Below are 25,492 nucleotides of genomic sequence, written 5' to 3' on the forward strand. Positions count from 1 at the left end.
ACAATGGCACTATGCACGCATTCCGCCAATCCTCAGGCACCTCACCATGAGTCATACACACATTAAATAACCTTACCAACCCTTCAACAATACAGTCACCCCCTTTTTTAATAAATTCCACTGCAATACCATCCAAACCTGCTGCCTTGCCGGCTTTCATCTTCCGCAAAGCTTTTACTACCTCTTCTCTGTTTACCAACTCATTTTCCCTAACCCTCGCACTTTGCACACCACCTCGACCAAAACACCCTATATCTGCCACTCTATCATCAAACACATTCAACAAACCTACAAAATACTCACTCCATCTCCTTCTCACATCACCACTACTTGTTATCACCTCCCCATTTGCGCCCTTCACTGAAGTTCCCATTTGCTCCCTTGTCTTACGCACTTTATTTACCTCCTTCCAGAACATCTTTTTATTCTCCCTAAAATTTAATGATACTCTCTCACCCCAACTCTCATTTGCCCTTTTTTTCACCTCTTGCACCTTTCTCTTGACCTCCTGTCTCTTTCTTTTATACGTCTCCCACTCAATTTCATTTTTTCCCTGCAAAAATCATCCAAATGCCTCTCTCTTCTCTTTCACTAATACTCTTACTTCTTCATCCCACCACTCACTACCCTTTCTAATCAACCCACCTCCCACTCTTCTCATGCCACAAGCATCTTTTGCGCAATCCATCACTGATTCCCTAAATACATCCCATTCCTCCCCCACTCCCCTTACTTCCATTGTTCTCACCTTTTTCCATTCTGTACTCAGTCTCTCCTGGTACTTCCTCACACAAGTCTCCTTCCCAAGCTCACTTACTCTCACCACCCTCTTCACCCCAACATTCACTCTTCTTTTCTGAAAACCCATACAAATCTTCACCTTAGCCTCCACAAGATAATGATCAGACATCCCTCCAGTTGCACCTCTCAGCACATTAACATCCAAAAGTCTCTCTTTCGCGCGCCTGTCAATTAACACGTAATCCAATAACGCTCTCTGGCCATCTCTCCTACTTACATAAGTATACTTATGTATATCTCGCTTTTTAAACCAGGTATTCCCAATCATCAGTCCTTTTTCAGCACATAAATCTACAAGCTCTTCACCATTTCCATTTACAACACTGAACACCCCATGTATACCAATTATTCCCTCAACTGCCACATTACTCACCTTTGCATTCAAATCACCCAACACTATAACCCGGTCTCGTGCATCAAAACCACTAACACACTCATTCAGCTGCTCCCAAAACACTTGCCTCTCATGATCTTTCTTCTCATGCCCAGGTGCATATGCACCAATAATCACCCATCTCTCTCCATCAACTTTCAGTTTTACCCATATTAATCGAGAATTTACTTTCTTACATTCTATCACATACTTCCACAACTCCTGTTTCAGGAGTACTGCTACTCCTTCCCTTGCTCTTGTCCTCTCACTAACCCCTGACTTTACTCCCAAGACATTCCCAAACCACTCTTCCCCTTTACCCTTGAGCTTCGTTTCACTCAGAGCCAAAACATCCAGGTTCCTTTCCTCAAATCCTCTTCTTTCGTTTTTTTTTTTTTATTATTATTATTTTCCAAAAGAAGGAACAGAGAAGGGGGCCACGTGAGGATATTCCCTCAAAGGCCCAGTCCTCTGTTCTTAACGCTACCTTGCTAACGCGGGAAATGGCGAATAGTTTGAAAGAAAGAAAGAAATATATATATATATATATATATATATATATATATATATATATATATATATATATATATATATATATATATACATATATATTATCCCTGGGGATAGGGGTGAAAGAATACTTCCCTCGCATTCCTCACGTTTCGTAGAAGGCGACTAGAGGGGACGGGAGCGGGGGTCCAGAAATCCTCCTCTCCTTGTATTTTCTAACTTTCTAAAAAAAATGGGAAACAGAAGGAGTCACGCGGGGAGTGCTCATCCTCCTCGTAGACTCAGGTTGGGGTATCTAAATGTGTGTGGATGTAACCAAGATGTGAAAAAAGGAGAGATAGGTAGTATGTTTGAGGAAAGGAACCTGGATGTTTTGGCTCTGAGTGAAACGAAGCTCATGGGTAAAGGGGAAGAGTGGTTTGGGAATGTCTTGGGAGTAAAGTCAGGGGTTAGTGAGAGGACAAGAGTAAGGGAAGGAGTAGCAGTACTCCTGAAACAGGAGTTATGGGAGTATGTGATAGAATGTAAGAAAGTAAATTCTCCATTAATATGGGTAAAACTGAAAGTTGATGGAGAGAGATGTGTGATTATTGGTGCATATGCACCTGGAAATGAGAAGAAAGATCATGAGAGGCAAGTGTTTTGGGAGCAACTGAATGAGTGTGTTAGTGGTTTTGATGCACGAGACCGGGTTATAGTGATGGGTGATTTGAATGCAAAGGTGAGTAATGTGGCAGTTGAGGGAATAATTGGTATACATGGGGTGTTCAGTGTTGTAAATGGAAATGGTGAAGAGCTTGTAGATTTATGTGCTGATAAAGGACTGGTGATTGGGAATACCTGGTTTAAAAAGCGCGATATACATAAGTATACGTATGTAAGTAGGAGAGATGGCCAGAGAGCATCATTGGATTACGTGTTAATTGACAGGTGCGTGAAAGAGAGACTTTTGGATGTAAATGTGCTGAGAGGTGCAACTGGAGGGATGTCTGATCATTATCTTGTGGAGGCGAAGGTGAAGATTTGTATGGGTTTTCAGAAAAGAAGAGTGAATGTTGGGGTGAAGAGGGTGGTGAGAGTGAGTGAGCTTGGGAAGGAGACTTGTGTGAGGAAGTACCAGGAGAGACTGAGTACAGGATGGAAAAAGGTGAGAACAATGGAAGTAAGGGGAGTGGGGGAGGAATGGGATGTATTTAGGGAATCAGTGATGGATTGCGCAAAAGATGCTTGTGGCATGAGAAGTGTGGGAGGTGGGTTGATTAGAAAGGGTAGTGAGTGGTGGGATGAAGAGATAAGATTATTAGTGAAAGAGAAGAGAGAGGCATTTGGACGATTTTTGCAGGGTAAAAATGCAATTGAGTGGGAGATGTATAAAAGAAAGAGACAGGAGGTCAAGAGAAAGGTGCAAGAGGTGAAAGAGAATGCAAATGAGAGTTGGGGTGAGAGAGTATCATTAAATTTTAGGGATAATAAAAAGATGTTTTGGAAGGAGGTAAATAAAGTGTGTAAGTGGGAACTTCAGTGAAGGGCGTTAATGGGAGGTGATAACAAGTAGTGGTGATGTGAGAAGGAGTTGGATTGAGTATTTTGGGCAAGGAATAGAGTGAATTGGAGCGATTTGGTATACCGGGGTTGACGTGCTGTCAGTGGATTGAATCAAGGCATGTGAAGCGTCTGGGGTAAACCATGGAAAGCGGTGTAGGTATATATATTTGCGTGTGTGGACGTATGTATATACATGTGTATGGGGGTGGGTTGGGCCATTTCTTTCGTCTGTTTCCTTGCGCTACCTCGCAAACGCGGGAGACAGCGACAAAGCAAAAAAAAAAAAAAAAAATATATATATATATATATATATATATATATATATATATATATATATTAATTTATTCATTCATTTTTCTTTGTCGCTGTCTCCCACATTAACAAGGTAGTGCAAGGAAATAGGCAAATATATATATGTATATATATATATATATATATATATATATATATATATATATATATATATATATATATATATATATATATATATATATATATATATATATGGTTGTTTAATTTGTTTATGGATGGGGTTGTTAGGGAGGTAAATGCAAGAGTCTTGGAAAGAGGGGCAAGTATGAAGTCTGTTGGGGATGAGAGAGCTTGGGAAGTGAGTCAGTTGTTGTTCGCTGATGATACAGCGCTGGTGGCGGATTCATGTGAGAAACTGCAGAAGCTGGTGACGGAGTTTGGTAAAGTGTGTGGAAGAAGAAAGTTAAGAGTAAATGTGAATAAGAGCAAGGTTATTAGGTACAGTAGGGCTGAGGGTCAAGTCAATTGGGAGGTGAGTTTGAATGGTGAAAAACTGGAGGAAGTGAAGTGTTTTAGATATCTGGGAGTGGATCTGTCAGCGGATGGAACCATGGAAGCGGAAGTGGATCATAGGGTGGGGGAGGGGGCGAAAATTTTGGGAGCCTTGAAAAATGTGTGGAAGTCGAGAACATTATCCCGGAAAGCAAAAATGGGTATGTTTGAAGGAATAGTAGTTCCAACAATGTTGTATGGTTGCGAGGCATGGGCTATGGATAGAGTTGTGCGCAGGAGGATGGATGTGCTGGAAATGAGATGTTTGAGGACAATGTGTGGTGTGAGGTGGTTTGATCGAGTAAGTAACGTAAGGGTAAGAGAGAGGTGTGGAAATAAAAAGAGCGTGGTTGAGAGAGCAGAAGAGAGTGTTTTAAAATGGTTTGGGCACATGGAGAGAATGAGTGAGGAAAGATTGACCAAGAGGATATATGTGTCGGAGGTGGAGGGAACGAGGAGAAGAGGGAGACCAAATTGGAGGTGGAAAGATGGAGTGAAAAAGATTTTGTGTGATCGGGGCCTGAACATGCAGGAGGGTGAAAGGAGGGCAAGGAATAGAGTGAATTGGAGCGATGTGGTATACAGGGGTTGATGTGCTGTCAGTGGATTGAATCAAGGCATGTGAAGCGTCCGGGGTAAACCATGGAAAGCTGTGTAGGTATGTATATTTGTGTGTGTGGACGTGTGTATGTACATGTGTATGGGGGGGGTTGGGCCATTTTCTTTCGTCTGTTTCCTTGCGCTACCTCGCAATACGCGGGAGACAGCGACAAAGTATAAAAAAAAAAAAAAAAAAAAAAAAAAAAAAAAAAAAAATATATATATTTTTATTTTTTATTTTGCTTTGTCGCTGTCTCCCACGTTTCCGAGGTAGCGCAAGGAAACAGACAAAAGAAATGGCCAAACCCACCCCCATACACAATGTATATACATACACGTCCACACACGCAAATATACATACCTATACATCTCAATGTACACATATATATACACACACAGACACATACATATATACCCATGCACACAATTCACACTGTCTGCCTTTATTCATTCCCATCGCCACCTCGCCACACATGGAATACCATCCCCCTCCCCCCCTCATGTGTGCGAGGTAGCACTAGGAAAAGAGAACAAAGGCCCAATTCCTTCACACTCAGTCTCTAGCTGTCATGCAATAATGCCTGAAACCACAGCTCCCTTTCCTAATCCAGGCCCCACACAACTTTCCATGGTTTACCCCAGACGCTACACATGCCCAGATTCAATCCACTGACAGCACATCAACCCCGGTATACCACATCTATCCAATTCACTCTATTCCTTGCCCTCCTTTCACCCTCCTGCATGTTCAGGCCCCGATCACACAAAATTTTTTTCACTCCATCTTTCCACCTCCAATTTGGTCTCCCACTTCTCCTCGTTCCCTCCACCTCCGACACATATATCCTCTTGGTCAATCTTTCCTCACTCATTCTCTCCATGTGCCCAAACCATTTCAAAACACCCTCTTCTGCTCTCTCAACCACGCTCTTTTTATCTCCACACATCTCTGTTACCCTTACATTACTTACTCGATCAAACCATCTCACACCACACATTGTCCTCAAACATCTCATTTCCAGCACATCCACCCTCCTGCGCACAACCCTATCCATAGCCCACGCCTCGCAACCATACAACATTGTTGGAACCACTATTCCTTCAAACATACCCATTTTAGCTTTCTGAGATAATTTTCTCGACTTCCACACATTCTTCAAGGCTCCCAGGATTTTCGCCCCCTCCCCCACCCTATGATTCACTCCTGCTTCCATGGTTCCATCCGCTGCCAGATCCACTCCCAGATATCTAAAACACTTTACTTCCTCCAGTTTTTCTCCATTCAAACTTACCACCCAATTGACTTGACCCCCAACCCTACTGTACCTAATAACCTAGCTCTTATTCACATTTACTCTTAACTTTCTTCTTCCACACACTTTACCAAACTCAGTCACCAGCTTCTGCAGTTTCTCACATGAATCAGCCACCAGCGCTGTATCATCAGCGAACAACAACTGACTCACTTCCCAAGCTCTCTCATCCCCAACAGACTTCATACTTGCCCCTCTTTCCAAAACTCTTGCATTTACCTCCCTAACAACCCCATCCATAAACAAATTAAACAACCATGGAGACATCACACACCCCTGCCGCAAACCTACATTCACTGAGAACCAATCACTTTCCTCTCTTCCTACACGTACACATGCCTTACATCCTCGATAAAAACTTTTCACTGCTTCTAACAACTTTCCTCCCACACCATATATTCTTAATACCTTCAACAGAGCATCTCTATCAACTCTATCATATGCCTTCTCCAGATCCATAAATGCTACATACAAATCCATTTGCTTTTCTAAGTATTTCTCACATACATTCTTCAAAGCAAACACCTGATCCACACATCCTCTACCACTTCTGAAACCACACTGCTCTTCCCCAATCTGATGCTCTGTACATGCCTTCACCCTCTCAATCAATACCCTCCCATATAATTTACCAGGAATACTCAACAAACTTATACCTCTGTAATTTGAGCACTCACTCTTATCCCCTTTGCCTTTGTACAATGGCACTATGCACGCATTCCGCCAATCCTCAGGCACCTCACCATGAGTCATACATACATTAAATAACCTTACCAACAAGTCAACAATTCAGTCACCCCCTTTTTTAATAAATTCCACTACAATACCATCCAAACCTGTTGCCTTGCCGGCTTTCATCTTCCGCAAAGCTTTCACTACCTCTTCTCTGTTTACCAAATCATTTTCCCTAACCCTCACACTTTGCACACCACCTCGACCAAAACACCCTATATCTGCCACTCTATCATCAAACACATTCAACAAACCTTCAAAATACTCACTCCATCTCCTTCTCACATCACCACTATATATATATATATATATATATATATATATATATATATATATATATATATATATATATATATATATATATATTTTTTTTTTGCTTTGTCGCTGTTTACCGCGTTTGGGAGGTAGCGCAAGGAAACAGACGAAAGAAATGGCCCAACCCACCCCCATACATATGTATATACATACATCCACACACGCAAATATACATACCTACACAGCTTTCCATGGTTTACCCCAGACGCTTCACATGCCCTGATTCAATCCACTGACAGCACGTCAACCCCGGTATACCACATCGATCCAATTCACTCTATTCCTTGCCCTCCTTTAACCCTCCTGCATGTTCAGGCCCCGATCACACAAAATCTTTTTCACTCCATCTTTCCACCTCCAATTTGGTCTCCCTCTTCTCCTCGTTCCCTCCACCTCCGACACATATATCCTCTTGGTCATTCTTTCCTCACTCATTCTCTCCATGTGCCCAAACCATTTCAAAACACCCTCTTCTGCTCTCTCAACCACGCTCTTTTCATTTCCACACATCTCTCTTACCCTTACGTTACTCACTCGATCAAACCACCTCACACCACACATTGTCCTCAAACATCTCATTTCCAGCACATCCATCCTCCTGCGCACAACTCTATCCATAGCCCACGCCTCGCAACCATACAACATTGTTGGAACCACTATTCCTTCAAACATACCCATTTTTGCTTTCCGAGATAATGTTCTCGACTTCCACACATTCTTCAAGGCTCCCAGAATTTTCGCCCCCTCCCCCACCCTATGATCCACTTCTGCTTCTATGGTTCCATCCGCTGCCAGATCCACTCCCAGATATCTAAAACACTTCACTTCCTCCAGTTTTTCTCCATTCAAACTCACCTCCCAATTGACTTGACCCTCAACCCTACTGTACCTAATAAACTTGCTCTTATTCACATTTACTCTTAACTTTCTTCTTTCACACACTTTACCAAATTCAGTCACCAGCTTCTGCAGTTTCTCACATGAATCAGCCACCAGCGCTTTATCATCAGCGGACAACAGCTGACTCACTTCCCAAGCTCTCTCATCCCCAACAGACTTCATACTTGCCCCTCTTTCCAAAACTCTTGAATTCACCTCCCTAACAACCCCATCCATAAACAAATTAAACAACCATGGAGACATCACACACCCCTGCCGCAAACCTACATTCACTGAGAACCAATCACTTTCCTCTCTTCCCACACGTACACATGCCTTACATCCTTGATAAAAACTTTTCACTGCTTCTAACAACTTGCCTCCCACACCATATATTCTTAATACCTTCCACAGAGCATCTCTATCAACTCTATCATAAGCCTTCTCCAGATCCATAAATGCTACATACAAATCTATTTGCTTTTCTAAGTATTTCTCACATACATTCTTCAAAGCAAACACCTGATCCACACATCCTCTACCACTTCTGAAACCACACTGCTCTTCCCCAATCTGATGCTCTGTACATGCCTTCACCCTCTCAATCAATACCCTCCCATATAATTTACCAGGAATACTCAACAAACTTATACCTCTGTAATTTGAGCACTCACTCTTATCCCCTTTGCCTTTGTATAATGGCACTATGCACGCATTCCGCCAATCCTTAGACAGCTCACCATGAGTCATACATACATTAAATAACCTTACCAACCAGTCAACAATACAGTCACCCCCTTTTTTAATAAATTGTTGATATATATATATATATATATATATATATATATATATATATATATATATATATATATATATATATTGACCAAGAGGATATATGTGTCGGAGGTGGAGGGAACGAGGAGAAGAGGGAGACCAAATTGGAGGTGGAAAGATGGAGTGAAAAAGATTTTGTGTGATCGGGGCCTGAACATGCAGGAGGGTGAAAGGAGGGCAAGAAATAGAGTGAATTGGAGTCATGTGGTATACAGGGGTTGACGTGCTGTCAGTGGATTGAAGCAAGGCATGTGAAGCGTCTGGGGTAAACCATGGAAAGCTGTGTAGGTATGTATATTTGCGTGTGTGGACGTGTGTATGTACATGTGTATGGGGGGGGGTTGGGCCATTTCTTTCGTCTGTTTCCTTGCGCTACCTCGCAAACGCGGGAGACAGCGACAAAGTATAAAAAAAAAAAAAAAAAAAAAATATATATATATATATATATATATATATATATATATATATATATATATATATATATATGTATATATATATGTATGTGTGTATATATGCATATATATATATATATATATATATATATATATATATATATATATATATATATATATATATATATTTTTTTTTTTTTTTTTTATATATATATATATATATATATATATATATATATAAGTTTTTATCGAGGATGTAAGGCATGTGTACGTGTAGGAAGAGAGGAAAGTGATTGGTTCTCAGTGAATGTAGGTTTGCAGCAGGGGTGTGTGATGTCTCCATGGTTGTTTAATTTGTTTATGGATGGGGTTGTTAGGGAGGTGAATGCAAGAGTTTTGGAAAGAGGGGCAAGTATGAAGTCTGTTGTGGATGAGAGAGCTTGGGAAGTGAGTCAGTTGTTGTTCGCTGATGATACAGCGCTGGTGGCTGATTCATGTGAGAAACTGCAAAAGCTGGTGAATGAGTTTGGTAAAGCGTGTGAAAGAAGAAAGTTAAGAGTAAATGTGAATAACAGCAGGGTTATTAGGTACAGTAGGGTTGAGGGTCAAGTCAACTGGGAGGTAAGTTTGAATGGAGAAAAACTGGAGGAAGTAAAGTGTTTTAGATATCTGGGAGTGGATCTGGCAGCGGATGGAACCATGGAAGCGGAAGTGGATCATAGGGTGGGGGGGGGGGCGAAAATCCTGGGAGCCTTAAAGAATGTGTGGAAGTCGAGAACATTATCTCGGAAAGCAAAAATGGGTATGTTTGAAGGAATAGTGGTCCTAACAATGTTGTATGGTTGCGAGGCGTGGGCTATGGATAGAGTTGTGCGCAGGAGGATGGATGTGCTGGAAATGAGATGTTTGAGGACAATGTGTGGTGTGAGGTGGTTTGATCGATTAAGTAACGTAAGGGTATGAGAGATGTGTGGAAATAAGAAGAGCGTGGTTGAGAGAGCAGAAGAGGGTGTTTTGAAATGGTTTGGGCACATGGAGAGAATGAGTGAGGAAAGATTGACCAAGAGGATATATGTGTCGGAGGTGGAGGGAACGAGGAGAAGTGGGAGACCAAATTGGAGGTGGAAAGATGGAGTGAAAAAGATTTTGTGTGATCAGGGCCTGAACATGCAGGAGGGTGAAAGGAGGGCAAGGAATAGAGTGAATTGGATCGATGTGGTATACCGGGGTTGACGTGCTGTCAGTGGATTGAATCAGGGCATGTGAAGCGTCTGGGGTAAGCCATGGAAAGCTGTGTAGGTATGTATATTTGCGTGTGTGGACGTATGTATACACATGTGTATGGGGGTGGGTTGGGCCATTTCTTTCATCTGTTTCCTTGCGCTACCTCGGAAACGCGGGAGACAGCGACAAAGCAAAAAAAAAAAAAAATGTCTCAAGGTGAGGTGCCTGAGGATTGGTGGAATGCCTGCATAGTGCCACTGTACAAAGGCAAAGGGGATAAACGTGAGTGCTCAAATTACAGAGGTATAAGTTTGTTGAGTATTCCTGGGAAATTATATGGGAGGGTATTTATTGAGAGGGTGAAGGCATGTACAGAGCATCAGATTGGGGAAGAGCAGTGTGGTTTCAGAAGTGGTAGAGGATGTGTGGATCAGGTGTTTGCTTTGAAGAATGTATGTGAGAAATACTTAAAAAAGCAAATGGATTTGTATGTGGCATTTATGGATCTGGAGAAGGCATATGATAGAGCTGATAGAAATGCTCTGTGGAAAGTATTAAGAATAAATGGTGTGGGAGGCAAGTTGTTAGAAGCAGTGATAAGTTTTTATCGAGGATGTAAGGCATGTGTACATGTAGGAAGAGAGGAAAGTGATTGGCTCTCAGTGAATGAGGGTTTGCGGCAGGGGTGTGTGATGTCTCCATGGTTGTTTAATTTGTTTATGGATGGGGTTGTTAGGGAGGTAAATGCAAGAGTTTTGGAAAGAGGGGCAAGTATGCAGTCTGTTGTGGATGAGAGAGCTTGGGAAGTGAGTCAGTTGTTGTTCGCTGATGATACAGCGCTGGTGGCTGATTCGTGTGAGAAACTGCAAAAGCTGGTGACAGAGTTTGGTAATGTGTGTGAAAGAAGAAAGGTGAGAGTAAATGTGAATAAGAGCAAGGTTATTAGGCACAGTAGGGTTGAGGGACAAGTCAATTGGGAGGTAAGTTTGAATGGAGAAAAGCTGGAGGAGGTGAAGTGTTTTTGATATCTTGGAGTGGATTCGGCAGTGGATGGAACCATGGAAGCGGAAGTGAATCATAGGGTGGGGAGGGGGTGAAAGTTCTGGGAGCGTTGAAGAATGTGTGGAAGTCGAGAACATTATCTCCGAAAGCAAAAATGGGTATGTTTGAAGGAATAGTGGTTCCAACAATGTTTTATGGTTGCGAGGCGTGGGCTATGGATAGAGTTGTGCGCAGGAGGGTGGATGTGCTGGAAATGAGATGTTTGAGGACAACATGTGGTGTGAGGTGGTTTGATCAAGTAAGTAATGTAAGGGCAAGAGAGATATGTGGCAATAAAAAGAGTGTGGTTGAGAGAGCAGAAGAGGGTGTTTTGAAATGGTTTGGTCACATGGAGAGAATGAGTGAGGAAAGATTGACCAAGAGGATATATGTGTCAGAGGTGGAGGGAACGAGGAGAAGTGGGAGACCAAATTGGAGGTGGAAAGATGGAGTGAAAAAGATTTTGAGTGATCAGGGCCTGAACATGCAGGAGGGTGAAAGGTGTGCAAGGAATACAGTGAATTGGAACGATGTGGTATACCGGGGTTGACGTGCTGTTAATGGGATGAACCAGGGCATGTGAAGCATCTGGGGTAAACCATGGACAGTTCTCTGGGGCCTGGATGTGGAAAGGGAGCTGTGGTTTCGGTGCATTATTACATGACAGCTTCTCCTAGTGCTACCTCACGCACATTTGGGGGAGGGGGTTGTTATTTCATGTGTGGCGTGGTGGCGATGGGAATGAATAAGGGCAGACAGTATGAATTATGTACATATGTATATATGTATATATCTGTGTGTGTATATATATGTATACGTTGAGTTGTATAGGTATGTATATTTGTGTGTGTGGATGTGTATGTATATACATGTGTATGTGGGTGGCTTGGGCCATTTCTTTCGTCTGTTTCCTTGCGCTACCTCGCTAAGGTGGGAGACAAAGCAAAATAAATAAATAAATAAATAATATATATATATATATATATATATATATATATATATATATATATATATATATATATATATATATGGATGTGCTGGAAATGAGATGTTTGAGGACAATGTGTGGTGTGAGGTGGTTTGATCGAGTAAGTAACGTAAGGGTAAGAGAGATGTGTGGAAATAAAAAGAGCGTGGTTGAGAGAGCAGAAGAGGGTGTTTTGAAATGGTTTGGGCACATGGAGAGAATGAGTGAGGAAAGATTGACCAAGAGGATATATGTGTCGGAGGTGGAGGGAATGAGGAGAAGAGGGAGACCAAATTGGAGGTGGAAAGATGGAGTGAAAAAGATTTTGTGTGATCGGGGCCTGAACATGCAGGAGGGTGAAAGGAGGGCAAGGAATAGAGTGAATTGGAGCGATGTGGTATACCGGGGTTGATGTGCTGTCAGTGGATTGAATCAGGGCATGTGAAGCGTCTGGGGTAAACCATGGAAAGCTGTGTAGGTATGTATATTTGCGTGTGTGGACGTATGTATATACATGTGTATGGGGGTGGGTTGGGCCATTTCTTTCGTCTGTTTCCTTGCGCTACCTCGCAAACGCGGGAGACAGCGACTAAGCAAAAGAAAAAAAAAAAAAAAATATATATATATATATATATATATATATATATATATATATATATATATATATATATATATATATATATATATATATATATATATATTTCTTTTTTTTTTCAAACTATTCGCCATTTCCCGTGTTAGCAAGGTAGCGTTAAGAACAGAGGACTGGGCCTTTGAGGGAATATCCTCACCTGGCCCCCTTCTCTGTTCCTTCTTTTGGAAAATTAAGAAGAGCAGTGTGGATCAAGTGTTTGCTGTGAAGAATGTATGTGAGAAATACTTAGAAAAACAGATGGATTTGTATGTAGCACTTATGGATCTGGAAAAAGCATATGATAGAGTTGATAGAAATGCTTTGTGGAAGGTATTAAAGAGTATATGGTGTGGGAGGCAAGTTGCTAGAAGCAGTGAAAAGTTTATATTGAGGATGAAAGGCATGTGTACGAGTAGGAAGAGAGGAAAGTGACTAGTTCCCAGCAAATGTAGGTTTGCGACAGGGGTGCTGAATGTCTCTATGGTTGTTCAATTTGTTTATGGATGGGGTTGTTAGGGAGGTGAATGCAAGAGTTTTGGATAGAGGGGGAAGTATGCAGTCTGTTCTGGATGAGAGGGCTTAGGAAGTGAGTCAGTTGTTGTTCGCTGATGATACAGCACTGGTGGCCGATTTCGGTAGAAACTGCAGAACTTGGTGACTGAGTTTGGTACAGTGTGTGAAAGAAGAAAGCTGAGAGTAAATGTGAATAAGAGCAAGGTTATCAGGTTCAGTAGGGCTGAGGGACAAGTCAACTGGGAGGTAAGTTTGAATGGATAAAAACTGGAGGAAGTGAAGTGTTTTAGATATCTGGGAGTGGATTTGGCAGTGGATGGAACCATGGAAGCAGAAGTGAGTCACAGGGTGGGGGAGGGGGCGAAGGTTCTAGGAACATTGACGAATGTGTGGAAGGTGAGAATGTTATCTCAGAGAGCAAAGAGGGGAATATTTGAAGGAATAGCAGTTCCAACAATGTTATATGGTTGTGAGGCATGGGCTATAAATAGAGTTGTGCAGAGGAGGGTGGATGTGTTGGAAATGAGATGTTTGAGGACAATGTGTGGTGTGAGGTGGTTTGACCGAGTAAGTAATGAAAGGGTAAGAGAGATGTGTGGTAATAGAAAGTGTAGTTGAGAGAATAGAAGAGGGTGTATTGAAATGGTTTGGTCACATGGAGAGAATGTGTGAGGAAAGATTGACAAAGAGGATATATGTTTCAGAAGTGGAGGGAATAAGAAGTGGGATACCAAATTGGAGGTGGAAGGATGAAGTGAACAAGATTTTGAGCGATCGGGGCCTGTACATACATGAGGGTGAAAGGCGTGCAAGGAATAGAGTGAATTGGAACAATGTGGTATACCGGGATTGATGTGCTGTCAATGGATTGAACCAGGGCATTTGAAGTGTCTGGGGTAAACCATGGAAAGTTTTGTGGGGCGTGGATGTGGAAAGGGAGCTATGGTTTCGGTGCATTACACATAACAGATAGGGACTGAGTGTTAATGAATGTGGCCTTTCCTAGTGCTACCTCCTATGCACACGGAGCAAAGGGGGCGCCATTTCATGTGTGGCAGGGTGGCGACAGGAATGGATGAAGGCAGCATGTATGAATATGTTTGTGTGTATACATTGATATGTCTGTGCATGTATATGTATGTTTTGTTGAAATGTATAGGTATGTATACGTATGTGTGTGTGTGTGGGAGCTTATATATATATACTCTTTTGTGGGTGGGTTGGGCCATTCTTTTGTCTGTTTCCTTACGCTACCGCACTAACATGGTAGACAGCGACAAAATATAATAAATGAATAAATGATACGTATAAATCTATGTATACTTTCTTTTTTATCATTATACTTAATCATTGTTTCCCACATCAGTGAGACAGTGTCAGGGAACAGACGAAAAATGGCGTATCCACTCCTATACACACACACACACATATACATACATATATCTACACATACACATGTACATTTTCATACTTGCTTGCCTTCATCCATTCCTGTTGCTACCCCGTCACACAGGAAATAGCATTGCTACCCTCTGCTTCAACGAGGTAACGCCAGGAAAAGACAAAAAAGGCCACATTCGTTCACACTCAGTCTCTAGTTGTCATATGTAATGCACCAAAACCACAGCTTCCTATCCACATCCAGACTCTACGGACCCCTCCATGGCTCACCTCAGATGCTTTTACATGCCCTGGTTCAGTCCATTAACAGCACACCTCTCACCCTCATGTATATTCAGGCCCCAATCACTCAAAATCTTTTTCATTCCATCCTTCCACCTCCAATTTGGTCTCCCACTTCTTATTCCCTCCACTTCTGACACATATATCCTCTTTGTCAATCTTTCCTCACACATTCTCTCCATGTGACCAAACCATTTCAATACACCCTCTTTTGTTCTCTCAACCACACTAATTATTACCACACATCTCTCACACTTCTTGTTCCCTTCACCTCTGACACATATACCCTCTTTGTCAATCTTTCCTCACTCATTCTCTCCATATATCCAAACTATTTCAACACACCCTCTTCTGCTCTCTCAACTACGTTCTTTTTATTTCCACATATCTCTTATCCTTTCATTACTTACTTGATCAAACCACCTCACACGACATTTTGTCCTTAAACATTTCATTTCCAACACATCCACCCCCCTCCACACAACCCTATCTATAGCCCACCTATTTTGCTTCCCAAGATAACATTCTCTCCTTTCACACATTCTTCATCGCTCCCAGAACCTTCATCTCCTCCCCCACTCTGTGACTCACTTCCACTTCCATGGTTCCATCCACTACTAAGTCCACTCCCAAAAATCTAAAGCACCTCACTTCCTCCAATTTTTCTCCATTCAAGCTTTCCTCCAAATTAACTTGTCCTTCAACCCTACTGAATCTAATAACCTTCAAATTAACTCTTTCTCCTTTTGCACACTTTCCAAACTCAGTCACCAACCCCTGCAGTTCCTCACCCAAATCAGCCAATAGAGTTGTATCATCAGCAAACAACAACTGACTCACTTCCCAGACCTCTTATCCCCAACAGACTGCACACTTGCCCCCTCTCCAAAACTCTTGCATTTACCTCCCTAACCACCCCATCCATAAACAAATTCACACAAATTCCTACTCGTGCACATGCCTTACATCCTCGGTAAAAACTTTTCACTGCTTCGAGTAACTTACCTCCAATACCATATACTCTTAAAACCTTCCACAAAGCATCTCTATCAACCCTATCATATGCCTTCTCCAGATCCATAAATGCTACATATAAATCCATCTGTTTTTCTAAGTATTTCTCACATACATTCTTCAAAGCAAACACCTGATCCACACATCCTCTACCACTTCTGAAACCATACCGCTCTTCCACAATCTGATGCTCTGTACATGCTTCCACCTTTTTAATCAATACCCTCCCATATAATTTCCCTGGAACACTCAACAAAGCTATGCCTCTGTAGTTTGAACACCCACCTTTATCCCCTTTGCCTTTATACAATGGCACTATGCATACATTCCGGCAATCCTCAGGCATTTCATCATGATCCATACATTCAATGAATATCCTTACCAACCAATCAACAACACAGTCATCCTCTTTTTTAATAAATTCCATTGCAATACCATCCAAACCCACCGCCATGCCAGACTTCATCTTCCTTCCTCTCCAACTTCATTTCCTAATATCAGCTTTTATCTTTACATACAATCATCTTTCTTTCAAGTCTATTGCTATTGCCTTTTTTCCAGCCAAACAGTACCTTCCAAAGGCAGCAAAATGTAAAGCCAAAAAAATTACATGTATATCAATGTCAAACATACAGGAGCGTGAAAGGCATGAAAGGAATAGAGTGATTGGAACAATGTGGTATACCGAGGTTGATGGGCTGTCAGTGGATTAAACCAGGGTATGTGAAGCATCTGGGGTAAACCATGGAAAGTTTTGTAGGGCCTGGATGTGGAAAGGGAGCTGTGGCTTTGGTGCATTACACATGACAGCTAGAGACTGAGTTTGAATGAATGTGGCCTTTGTTGTCTTTTCCTAGTGCTACCTCATGCACGCGTGGTGGGAGAAGGTGCTGTTTCATGTGTGGTGGGGTGGCGACGGGAATGGATGAGGGCAGCAAGTATGAATATGAACATGTACATGTGTATATATGTATATGTCTGTGTATGTATATGTTGAAACGTATAGGTATGCATATGTGTGTGTGTGTGGGCGTTTATGTACATGCATGTGTATGTGGGTGGGTTGGGCCATTCTTTTATCTTTTCCTTGTGCAACCTGGCTAACACAGGAGACCGACTAAGTATAATAAAATAAATAATTAATGTCAAATAAAGCCATATAAATCTAAATTGAAAAAGAACACAAAAAAGGTCATACCTTGAATGATAAGGTTGATGTTGGTGTCAGCACTTCCAAAAGCATTTGTTGCCACACACGTGTAAACAGCAGAGTCTGATCGATCAGTTGTCTTAATGCTAAGGCTGCTGTAAACACTACCAGCACGCATTTCCTCACGGATGGTGTACCTAAGTAAAACTAACTGTTGAAAGATATATTTCATAACAATGCAAATAACAAGCCACAATTATTTTGAATAACCTCACAGTATAGAAAAGAAATAATATAAAGTGGATTATCAGTCCCCAGAAAGTAAACATACATGCACAATGAAAAATTCTATTTTGATAGAGCCACATTTCTCTTATGTGGCAAACAAAATGGTTTTATTCTTAGCTTAAAAATCACTGCAAAACCTGAAACATCATTTTCATATGAGCTTCACTGAAGTACTTTAAAGTCCACACATTACAAATGATAACTGACCTTGGTTCTGTTTTCTGGTCAATGCTATGCTTGTTCTTACTCCACACATTTCCAATGGGTGTTTCTCCCTCAGCTTCACATTCAAGAACAGCATCATCTCCACGACTTGCTGTTTGGTTACGATACTGAATCTTGAACTGAGGTGGAGCTGCAAAGAAAAATTGAAACCACTTCTAGAAACTGGAAGAATAGCATAGGACACAAGGTTTCTTTATCCAGACTTATGTACAGCCATGACAAATGCTTACTATCCTGTTTTCCAGTCTTACAAGTAGTGACAACATCTAGGAAACTACAACCAACTGCTTCTCACAGTAAAATAAAACAAGCATGAAGCTCATCAGCCAAATCTAAGTATGTACCTTCTATGCCACCTTGAGTAACTGCACACTTCATTATCAGTATTGCATCTGTAAATTTCAAATGAGGAGACTGGTGGCATGAAATGCATGTCTGTGTAAGACAGCACAGAACAGCTAACAGAGAGTTCTTTCATCCCTAATGTAGGATATTTTTAAAGACTACATTGCTATCATAAACAACACTCATAATGTACAGTGTGCCACAAAATAAGAATATGTATACCCACATGAGACTGCATGGACATGAAAGATAATACTTTAGATTTTAAATATACAAGTTGTGGGCATGCATTATCAATCTTTCACATGAGGCAGTTGAGGACACAACTGAGGGGCATGGAATATGCAGAGAGGCAAACAGAAATATTGCAAAGCGTGTGAAGTTGTGTACTGAAAAATGACTGGTGTTTGGCAATAAATGGTTTGAAAAGATGGACACTCATAGGTACACATGGATAACTAGGAAAGATGGTCAATAAGCATTTTATATTAGTAAGGAACTGATAGGTGTGAAAGAGAAAGACTCTTGGATGTGAATGTGCTGAGAAGGGTAGCTGAAGGGATGTCTGATCATTACATGATGGAGGGCGGCGAGGGTGAAGATTTTGTAGAGGTTCATATGAGGGTGGTAAAAGTAAGAGAGCTTGGGAAAGAGACTTGTGTGAAGAAAATCCAAGAGAACTTGAGTGCAGATTGGCAAAAGATCAGAGTAAAGTTAGCTAGGTGAGTGCATAAATAGGAATGAGAAGTATTCAGGGAAGCATTTCTGTTCTGAGTGAGGAATGGGAGGTATTTAGGGAAGCATTTCTGTTCTGAGTGAGAGAAATGTGTGGCATATCGAAAGTAGGAGGTGGGCAGGTGAAATAAGGTGGTGGGATGACAAATCAAAGTTGACAGTGAAAGAGAATTAGAGGTGTATGGGCAGTACTTACAGGGAATGAGTTTAAGTGATTGGGAGATGCACAGGAGATGGTGGCAAGAGGTCATGAGAAAGGTTCAATGGCTGAAAAAGGGGGCAAATGAGAGTTTAGGTGATCAGCAAACTTCAAGGAGAATAAATAAATATTTTGGAAGGAAGTTAACAGTGCCAGAAAAACATGAAAACAATTGGGAACATTGATGAAGGGGAAAATAGGAAAGTGGTGACAGGCGGTGATGAGATGAAGAAAAGTTAGTGTGAGTACTCGAAGGACTGTTAAAGGTGTGTGAGAATAAGGTGGCATATGTAGGGCTTTGGGTTGGGAGGTAAGCAAAGTGGGAGAGTCTGGCAAGTGATTTAGTGAAGAGAGGAGTTGGGATATTGTTTTAAATCAGAGTTAGGAGATAATGTTAATAAAAATAAGGTAGTAAGGTGCAGTGGGCAAGTGAAATAGGATGGTTAAGAGTGAAGTGACATGGAAAGGACCTGAAAGAATTGGAGTACATTAAGTATCGTACATCAGCTTGGAATTCAAATGATGACACAAAGGCTTTGACTCATGATGGTGGCAAGGCACATCGAATGACATAATACTCTGATAGTGGTATGGCACAGTGAAAGGGTAAAGGAGACGAGTAACTCAAGAGTTGTTCTTTCTACTGCTGGAAATTTTGGGCATTGGCCTACTACAGAAAAATTAGGAGTGAACCTGTGAAGAGCATATCTTTAAGCTAGCATTCTCACCTGCCTTTAACTACTGTCCATTCCATCTTCCCATATGGTTATCCATGCTACCAAGAAAATTACAACACATTTGGAAAAAATATCACACGTCAAGCAAACTCCAAAATCATCAAAGAAAGAGTAACTGCATCATCTTTTTGGACAGCATAATGTTATGAGTAATTACCACAAACAACTTGAAAAATGTCAAAGATCAAGTATCCTTTCCATTAAAAGTGCATGCAATGAAAGGGATGATGAGGAATATCTTATAAAAGGGCTACTTAAAGCCTATGCATATTCAAAGGCACAGTGAAGCACTTTACAGAAGAAAAAGGTATGTTTATAGCTTTCACATCACTGGATGTATTATCCTACAGGCTGTGCCTAACATCTATGGAAGAAAATCAATACTGACCTTGTACTCTTACATAGATGACAGTGGACAGACCAGCACCAATTCCATTGCTGGCTTCACACAGGTAGTATCCCTCATGAGACTTCTGGATATTGCTAATCTGCAGAGTGCCATCATCAGTCACCTTCACATTGGGGTTACTGACACCAAGGTCTCGATAATCACCAGGGATACGTCCTGGTTAAAAGCCAAATAATATCAGTCATGAAAACAATAACTGAAAATCAATAACAAAGCCATTATTGTAGTTAAACACTCATAAACTAAATGTAATATCTACCCAAGGATCTTTAAAAACTATAAGATTCCAGATATCATTATTCTTTATGCACCACTGAAGTATGTTCAAAAAAGGATCTAAAGGACAATTCTAAGGATGAGTTTCAGGAAGTATTATATCAGACAAAAGTAAATAGAAATTAATTTCAATTTCATTCATGATGAAAAATGAGCTGACTCAGTGATGTGAATTATTGTGAAAAAGTATTCATTTTATCACACTTGATCACCATTTCCAGTGTCAGGAAGGTAGTGCCAACAAACAGACAAAGAACAGCCCATCCAGTCTGGAAATCCTCCCCTCTCATTTTTTTAAATTTTCCAAAAGAAGGAACAGAGAAGGGGGCGAGGTGAGGATATTCCCTCAAAGGCCCAGTCCTCTGTTCTTAATGCTACCTCGCTAATGCGGGAAATGGCGAATAGTACGAAAGAAAAGAAAATATATATATATTTTTTTTTTTATACTTTGTCGCTGTCTCCCGCGTTTGCGAGGTAGCGCAAGGAAACAGACGAAAGAAATGGCCCAACCCCCCCATACACATGTATATACATACGTCCACACACGCAAATATACATACCTACACAGCTTTCCATGGTTTACCCCAGACGCTTCACATGCCTTGATTCAATCCACTGACAGCACGTCAGCCCCGGTATACCACATCGCTCCAATTCACTTTATTCCTTGCCCTCCTTTCACCCTCCTGCATGTTCAGGCCGCGATCACACAAAATCTTTTTCACTCCATCTTTCCACCTCCAATTTGGTCTCCCTCTTCTCCTTGTTCCCTCCACCTCCGACACATATATCCTCTTGGTCAATCTTTCCTCACTCATCCTCTCCATGTGCCCAAACCACTTCAAAACACCCTCTTCTGCTCTCTCAACCACGCTCTTTTTATTTCCACACATCTCTCTTACCCTTACGTTACTCACTCGATCAAACCACCTCACACCACACATTGTCCTCAAACATCTCATTTCCAGCACATCCATCCTGTGCACAACTCTATCCATAGCCCACGCCTCGCAACCATACAACATTGTTGGAACCACTATTCCTTCAAACATACCCATTTCTGCTTTCCGAGATAATGTTCTCGACTTCCACACATTCTTCAAGGCTCCCAGAATTTTCGCCCCCTCCCCCACTCTATGATCCGCTTCCATGGTTCCATCCGCTGCCAGATCCACTCCGAGATATCTAAAACACTTCACTCCCTCCAGTTTTTCTCCATTCAAACTCACCTCAAATTGACTTGACCCTCAACCCTACTGTACCTAATAACCTTGCTCTTATTCACATTTACTCTTAACTTTCTTCTTCCACACACTTTTCCAAACTCAGTCACCAGCTTCTGCAGTTTCTCACATGAATCAGCCACCAGCGCTGTATCATCAGCGAACAACAACTGACTCACTTCCCAAGCTCTCTCATCCCCAACAGACTTCATACTTGCCCCTCTTTCCAAAACTCTTGCATTTACCTCCCTAACAACCCCATCCATAAACAAATTAAACAACCATGGAGACATCACACACCCCTGCCGCAAACCTACATTCACTGAGAACCAATCACTTTCCTCTCTTCCTACACGTAAACATGCCTTACATCCTCGATAAAAACTTTTCACTGCTTCTAACAACTTTCCTCCCACACCATATATTCTTAATACCTTCCACAGAGCATCTCTATCAACTCTATCATATGCCTTCTCCAGATCCATAAATGCTACATACAAATCCATTTGCTTTTCTAAGTATTTCTCACATACATTCTTCAAAGCAAACACCTGATCCACACATCCTCTACCACTTCTGAAACCACACTGCTCTTCCCCAATCTGATGCTCTGTACATGCCTTCACCCTCTCAATCAATACCCTCCCATATAATTTACCAGGAATACTCAACAAACTTATACCTCTGTAATTTGAGCACTCACTCTTATCCCCTTTGCCTTTGTACAATGGCACTATGCATGCATTCCGCCAATCGTCAGGCACCTCACCATGAGTCATACATACATTAAATCACCTTACCAACCAGTCAACAATACAGTCACCCCCTTTTTTAATAAATTCCACTGCAATACCATCCAAACCTGCTGCCTTGCCGGCTTTCATCTTCCGCAAAGCTTTCACTACCTCTTCTCTGTTTACCAAATCATATATATATATATATATATATATATATATATATATATATATATATATATATATATATATTTTTTTTTTTTTTTTTTTTGCTGTCTCCCGCGTTTGCGAGGTAGCGCAAGGAAACAGACGAAAGAAATGGCCCAACCCACCCCCATACACATGTATATACATACGTCCACACACGCAAATATACATACCTACACAGCTTTCCATGGTTTACCCCAGACACTTCACATGCCTTGATTCACTCCACTGACAGCACGTCAACCCCGGTATACCACATCGCTCCAATTCACTCTATTCCTTGCCCTCCTTTCACCCTCCTGCATGTTCAGGCCCCGATCACACAAAATCTTTTTCACTCCATCTTTCCACCACCAATTTGGTCTCCCTCTTCTCCTCGTTCCCTCCACCTCCGACACATATATTCTCTTGGTCAATCTTTCCTCACTCATTCTCTCCATGTGCCCGAACCATTTCAAAACACCCTCTTCTGCTCTCTCAACCACGATCTTTTTATTTCCACTCATCTCTCTTACCCTTACGTTACTTACTCGATCAAACCACCTCACACCACACATTGTCCTCAAACATCTCATTTCCAGCACATCCATCCTCCTGCACACAACTCTATCCATAGCCCACGCCTCGCAACCATACAACATTGTTGGAACCACTATTCCTTCAAACACACCCATTTTTGCTTTCCGAGATAATGTTCTCGACTTCCACACATTCTTCATGGCTCCCAGAATTTTCGCCCCCTCCCCCACCCTATGATCCACTTCCGCTTCCATGGTTCCATCCGCTGCCAGATCCACTCCCAGATATCTAAAACACTTCACTTCCTCCAGTTTTTCTCCATTCAAACTCACCCCCCAATTGACTTGACCCTCAACCCTACTGTACCTAATAACCTTGCTCTTATTCACATTTACTCTTAACTTTCCTCTTTCACACACTTATATATATATATATATATATATATATATATATATATATATATATATATATATATATATATATATATATATATAATCTTTCTTTTCTATCCCAGGGGATAGGGGAAAGAGAATACTTCCCACGTATTCCCTGCGTGTCTTAGAAGGCGACTAAAAGGGGAGGGAGCGGGGGGCTGGAAATCCTCCCCTCTTGTTTTTTTCTTAATTTTCCAAATCATTTTCCCTAACCCTCTCACTTTGCACACCACCTCGACCAAAACACCCTATATCTGCAACTCTATCATCAAAAATATTCAACAAACCTTCAAAATACTCACTCCATCTCCTTCTCACATCACCACTACTTGTTATCACCTCCCCATTAGCGCCGTTCACTGAAGTTCCCATTTGCTCCCTTGTCTTACGCACTTTATTTACCTCCTTCCAGAACATCTTTTTATTCTCCCTAAAATGATTTGGTAAACAGAGAAGAGGTAGTAAAACCTTTGTGGAAGATGAAAGCCGGCAAGGCAGTAGGTTTGGATGGTATTGCAGTGGAATTTATTAAAAAAGGGGGTGACTGTATTGTTGACTGGTTGGTAAGGTTATCTAATGTATGCATGACTCATGGTGAGGTGCCTGAGGATTGGCGGAATGCATGCATAGCGCCATTGTACAAAGGCAAAGGGGATAAGAGTGAGTGCTCAAATTACAGAGGTATAAGTTTGTTGAGTATTCCTGGTAAATCATATGGGAGGGTATTGATTGAGAGGGTGAAGGCATGTACAGAGCATCAGATTGGGGAAGAGCAGTGTGGTTTCAGAAGCGGTAGAGGATGTGTGGATCAGGTGTTTGCTTTGAAGAATGTATGTGAGAAATACTTAGAAAAGCAAATGGATTTGTATGTAGCATTTATGGATCTGGAGAAGGCATATGATAGAGTTGATAGAGATGCTCTGTGGAAGGTATTAAGAATATATGGTGTGGGAGGCAAGTTGTTAGAAGCAGTGAAAAGATTTTATCGAGGATGTAAGGCATGTGTACGTGTAGGAAGAGAGGAAAGTGATTGGTTCTCAGTGAATGTAGATTTGCGGCAGGGGTGTGTGATGTCTCCATGGTTGTTTAATTTGTTTATGGATGGGGTTGTTAGGGAGGTGAATGCAAGAGTTTTGGAAAGAGGGGCAAGTATGAAGTCTGTTGTGGATGAGAGAGCTTGGGAAGTGAGTCAGTTGTTGTTCGCTGATGATACAGCGCTGGTGGCTGATTCATGTGAGAAACTGCAGAAGCTGGTGACTGAGTTTGGTAAAGTGTGTGAAAGAAGAAAGTTAAGAGTAAATGTGAATAAGAGCAAGGTTATTAGGTACAGTAGGGTTGAGGGTCAAGTCAATTGGGAGGTGAGTTTGAATGGAGAAAAACTGGAGGAAGTGAAGTGTTTTAGATATCTGGGAGTGGATCTGGCAGCGGATGGAACCATGGAAGCGGAAGTGGATCATAGAGTGGGGGAGGGGGTGAAAATTCTGGGGGGCCTTGAAGAATGTGTGGAAGTCGAGAACATTATCTCGGAAAGCAAAAATGGGTATGTTTGAAGGAATAGTGGTTCCAACAATGTTGTATGGTTGCGAGGCGTGGGCTATGGATAGAGTTGTGCGCAGGAGGATGGATGTGATGGAAATGAGATGTTTGAGGACAATGTGTGGTGTGAGGTGGTTTGATCGAGTGAGTAACGTAAGGGTAAGAGAGATGTGTGGAAATAAAAAGAGCGTGGTTGAGAGAGCAGAAGAGGGTGTTTTGAAGTGGTTTGGGCACATGGAGAGAATGAGTGAGGAAAGATTGACCAAGAGGATATATGTGTCGGAGGTGGAGGGAACGAGGA

The 25,492-nt window shown here is 41.6% G+C and overlaps 1 protein-coding gene across 1 annotated transcript in view; it reads right to left on the reverse strand.

Annotated features, from left to right (window-relative positions):
• The window catches only part of Dscam1 (Down syndrome cell adhesion molecule 1), a 1,447,516-nt gene that overhangs the window by 579,927 nt on the left and 842,097 nt on the right, over nt 1-25,492 (reverse strand). Inside the window, exons 17-19 of the mRNA XM_071666240.1 lie at nt 20,242-20,418; nt 17,820-17,967; nt 17,373-17,521 (exon numbers count right to left, since the gene is read on the reverse strand). Of these exons, the coding sequence (XP_071522341.1) occupies nt 17,373-17,521; nt 17,820-17,967; nt 20,242-20,418 (474 nt within the window). The remainder of the gene's footprint in view (nt 1-17,372; nt 17,522-17,819; nt 17,968-20,241; nt 20,419-25,492) is intronic.

The sequence above is a fragment of the Panulirus ornatus genome, chromosome 11, assembly GCF_036320965.1.
Source record: "Panulirus ornatus isolate Po-2019 chromosome 11, ASM3632096v1, whole genome shotgun sequence".
Classification (NCBI taxonomy): Eukaryota; Metazoa; Arthropoda; class Malacostraca; order Decapoda; family Palinuridae; genus Panulirus; species Panulirus ornatus.